The 5,206-nt window shown below is 39.2% G+C and overlaps 1 protein-coding gene across 1 annotated transcript; it reads right to left on the minus strand.

The window, feature by feature from the left end:
- Positions 1-594: 594 nt before the first annotated feature.
- On the minus strand, positions 595-4,947 carry emx1 (empty spiracles homeobox 1; the record flags this gene model as incomplete). The annotated part of the gene is made up of 3 exons (XM_083792723.1): positions 595-762; positions 2,730-2,914; positions 4,596-4,947. 3 exons carry the CDS (start codon positions 4,945-4,947, stop codon positions 595-597), a joined length of 705 nt encoding a protein of 234 aa, XP_083648849.1.
- Positions 4,948-5,206: the final 259 nt, after the last annotated feature.

Consider the following 5,206-nt stretch of genomic DNA (forward strand, 5'->3'; position numbering starts at 1 on the left):
TTCCGCCAGTTCATTCATGTCCTGTTTGTGACCATATCCCAGCATGGCAGATATATTAAAAATAAATTAATTTCACAATATTGTTGTGTTGAGATTGGAAGTTTGAATTTGAATAAAATCCGAGGTGTGAAGTTGGGCATAGGGGATGACGTGTGGATGGCATAGGAAGGTTCTGAAATTTTAAATAAAATTCAATCAAATAAAAACAAATCTCACAAAGGCTAACTTTGTAATTTAACAGTGCACAATATATAAAAATAAAAACAACAAACCAACCGTATTGTTAGAGGTTAAGTCTGAAAGACTTTCAGTCACACACCAAAGAGCATAGCGGGAGATGTGCATGAGGATTGATGCAAGTGCTATAAGATGATGTATTTCCCCCTCCTCCGTGTCACATACTTCAGTGCTGAACCTCAATGAAGAGACAGGCGATGGTGATCACATAACTCAGGTCCCCTTTTCTTCTTCTAATGGGGCTAATAATATTACACAATAAATAGGGTTTGGTCCTCTGTTTGCTTCAGAAGGAGTGGTATAGCATTAGGTTGTAGAAGGTTGAACTGAGGAGGGTTTATATGGGTTGTTGTTTCTTTAGTCCTCTGAGGTAACATCAATGTCCTCGTTGTTGGCCTGCTTGGTGGCGAGACGCCATCTGTTGATGTGGTGGTTCCCTTTCTTCTTCTGCTGATTCTCGGGTCCTTCCTCTTCAAGCTTCTGTCGCTTGTACTTGGTCCTCCTGTTCTGGAACCACACCTTCACCTGGTGGAAATACAAACCAAACCATTTAAAAAAAAACATATTTGCTATATTTAAAGGGACACTTCAGTTGTAGAAAAAAACAAGCTAAATCAAAAGTAGATTCTGCTGGATCTTCGTGCATGACACTCATCTTAAATCAACAATGCACTGAACACTGAAAAACAGGCCACTGATTAAGTTGATTTTCACAATAATAATCTATCCCCCAAGTTGTTTTAAAGTCTGGATGATGTCAGGACATTTCTTTGTTGTATGCACTTGAAAACAAATTGGACTTTTAGGAATAAAAAGAAGAAAAAACTTTCACAGATTTCATCTACTTGCAATATAAGGCATGAAACAAATTAAGATGCATATATCCATCAACAATATGCTGCTGACATTTCCTTTAGCATTTGTGATGATTTGATTGGCTACATGAGCACGGAATGTGATATGAATCTGTATGATGACAAGAGCGCCCCTCACTTCACAGTTCACACAAGTGTGATTTTTCTTTTTGATTTGCTCCTCAGTTATCTTGTAGCTATATTATATTTGTGCCAGCAAGTCTGACCAGCACCCATAGTCTTTACACATAATACACAATGAAATGTGTAGAGTGTAGAAATGGATAAATGAACACTGCAGATTTTCGCTATATACGGCTCAGGTTCTTTAGGGGCAGTTACATTAAATCCTGTGACATTTCCATTTAATGATGTCGATAGCTTTAGATTAAATAACACCGTCTTCTCCATTTTACTATCTACTAACTGTCTAATATGGCATTGCCTTGAAAAATAAAATGAAAACTGTCCTGTCTCTGTCCTCGCCCTGTATCCGGGATAAAATATCAATGTCATCTTATGACAATATCATAATGCATAGCCTAATGTATTGATATTGTTGGCTTCTGCCCTTTCAGGCACATTGTCTTTGTTTTCTGCCTTAGTATGCCTGCACTCAATAAGAAACACTATGTGTGACTAGCTAATTAAAATTCGACTCACTTGACACATTGTAATTTGCATAATGCAGGCAGTGTTAAATTATATTCTTTCTTATTTGATAATGAAAACATGTCAACTCTCAAGAATCATTTGCCCATCTTTTTATTGCCTATTAGGCTTGTTGACATCTGGATAGTGTGGACTCATTAAACTTTTACATCAATAATATTTACACACCATGGCACTATAAGACCTCTTTTAGCATTTATTCAATAAACGGACAAAATAACATTGAATTTGTTGAATATGTCATATACAGTATAGGCCTACATTTGAGGGGACATAATACAGTGCAGTAGCCTATTAATTGCATCAAATGTAAGTGCAATTGTCAATACAATATATATTTATGCCTTACAATGAGATACAAATGCCACATTGTAAAAATGTTTTTCTGATAACTTCAGGTTTGAGGTTATTTTGCTATTTTAGATGCACAATGCTAATTTACTTTCAATGCTCTTTAGACCCCTCTCACATTGTACACTTTAAAGTAAATTGTATTTTTTTTTAAATAAATATATATGTTAATCATATCATATGTATTTGAATAACATCTTAATACATTGCAATAGTATAGCATTTAATAATATAATTATATTAAAATATAGCCTACGATAATAACCAATAATTAATGATAATAATATAATAGGCTACAAATAATAATTGTTGGGTTAAAGCAGTGGTTCTGAAAGTGGGGTCCGGACTCCGGGGACCCTTCCAGGGTTTCTCCAGCCAAACTACTTAATATATCATAAAAATCCGTTCACCATGGACATGTTGTGAGCTTAGATGTGCGGGGCCCATGCAGGGCCGGGGGAGTGCAGATGTTGAATATTTTTGTCCGACCCGCGCGCGGCCAGGAACCACTGGTCTATTAGCTTAAGTCTTCCAATGAGCATCATTCTTGAGGTTATATACAGTAGTACTACTAGTACAGTAGTCAGTTACAGACAGTACACCATTCATTCTTACCTGTGTCTCGGATAAACTTAAACTATTGGCGAGCTGCTTGCGCTCCGCGCCGACCACGTAATGGTTCTTCTCGAACGCCCTCTCCAGCCGCAGCAGCTGGGACGGAGAGAACGCAGTCCTGATGCGCTTGGGCTTCCGGGCGAACGGGCCGTGCAGCAGTAGGTTGTCTTGGGAAACATCGGTCCCTGCAGGGCCGAAAAAAAGAGTATTAGGATCTTTGATCAGCTTAACAACTGAACAAACAAAAGAGGGTGTTTAGCCGAGTGGAAAAGCGCACAGACAGGGTATTAGAGAGTAGGTAGGCCGATTATGTTTGTATAGCCCACAGGGCAACTTTTAAAAAGTCTTTGCAAAGGCATACCCACTGGGCTAGTAAATATGTCTCTATTATCCATTGGCAGTCGGAAGCCTTATTGTTCCTGCATGGTTTTCCCACCATAATTAGTGGTAGCCCCATTGCGTGCCAGCCATATGAAAATGTTATTGGAAATTACATTTTGAAGTTGGAAAATAACTTTATTGTGACCTATAGGCTAATAAGTTAACTGTTACAATAATCTTGGTGTGGTTAGGCTATACTCCATGATCTTTAAATCATTTTGAGATTGCATGTTTTGTGCAGAGCATAATGTACAACAAAGAGCCGCCTGAGCTGTCATTGACAAGTAGGATATACCTGTCGGAAACGAAGTGGGCCCCAATTAGGCTACAATCCCTTCCCCTGTCATTCATTTCACTAATATATCCATCGTTTTTATATTGATTCAACTTCCACTTTTGCCCCGACACAAAATGCTACACTATTAATTATATATGATGGGCCATGTTAATTATTTTTTATTATACTTGTTGTATGAAATAATTCATAATAAAAAATGCAGTTGTACAACTTGGCTATGTGAATATGCGACTATTATGCAACTTTGAAATTGTACAACCTTTAGAGTTTAGACAATAAATGCGTAATAACAACAATTAAACCATAGGCACAGGGGTGAAAAAGACCAACATAGGCTATACCTACAATGCCTATATATAATGACTATAATGGACTGTAGCTATTATTATTATGTAGGCAATATGTCGTTGAATTTTTCAGCGTCAGGAACGCAGTCTAAATATTTGCGCAAACATTGTGTTGACTTATTGCATTTATTGTATAAGCGTCAAATACCTGTAAATGAAAATCGTTTGCAAATAATACCATCTTTCTTTTTCTTTTCTTTTAAAGCTATATGTTATATTTCTTCAACCATGCATGCTCATCCTCGTTCCATGAGAATGTTAGGAAATATGGGGATACCAGGCCTTCATCATATCTTATTTTTCATTCAAAGATAAGCTCTACAGTTGTATTGCAAATATGTAGGCTACTGTGCAACCAAATGGTCACCTTGGGCGAGTTTTCGCTGTATGAAGAAACTTCAACAACGGTGCTTATCAGATCCGCGCCGTGGCTTTACCAAAGTGTAGCCCGCGGGCAAATGGAAAGTGGAAATATCTTCTCTGCAGCTGGGAACATATGTTGGCCTGTCTTTATGCACCTGTGGCTATTGTTTATAGCTAGCCTATACAATTGTCATCATAGGGATGTAAATAATGTGGCCATGTTTTGTTAGCCTAATTTAAGACGTTTATTTCGCCTAGTATAGGCAATAGGCCTATATCGTTTTATTCTGTCATTTTAACTCCAATAATCGTCAAAGGGTCATGCAAGTTTTAATTAAATACAATATTACTTAGTTATTTTTTATACAAGCTCTTAATGTTCTTTTCTTTCAACACACACACACACACACACACACACACACACACACACACACACACACAGGTAAGAGGCCTATACTTAATCCCCGCGTTTTTCACCTTGGAATCTATGCCCGAAAAACCTATTCCTTAAGACCCACGGGTAGAAATTGAGCGCGTCTCGTGGGTGCTGCGTGCCAAAGAAGTGCGGGTGTTGTAGATGCGAGCTCCCCAGCTGGTGCGGTGCCATGGACAGGGCGTGATGGTTCACCGTTTCTGGGAACACCAGCTCCGGGTTGTGGTACAGCGATCTCCCCGGTGGACCACCCTGATAAGTGTTCATGAAGGCGTCCGTGGAGGGGCTCGAGTAGCTCAGCGCCGTCGGGCGGATCGGCTCTTCCATGTTCAGCGGGTTCTCTTTAGCCACCAACGACTCGATCGTGAAGCACCGTTTCCCAGCGGACGAAAACATGATGTCAAAACACTTTATAGACGCAAAATCCCCCCAAAGACCGTATCTGTGAATAAATCAATGTGAACCGCGTTTTTGTCCTCTTCTAGAACGCGGTGTCTGATTGCAACATGTTGACCGTATAGGAGGGCGTATGTCTTGTCCAATCAATGTTTTTTTTTTTTTTAACTCGTCTCTATCAGAGTCGACCGTGTCTTTTAATCGCCCTGGTCCATGGATGGAATCTTGTCTGTGTGCGTGCGTGCGCGCTCGAGGACTA

This window comes from Protomyctophum parallelum (genome assembly GCF_964188405.1).
Source record: "Protomyctophum parallelum genome assembly, chromosome: 20".
Taxonomy (NCBI): Eukaryota; Metazoa; Chordata; class Actinopteri; order Myctophiformes; family Myctophidae; genus Protomyctophum; species Protomyctophum parallelum.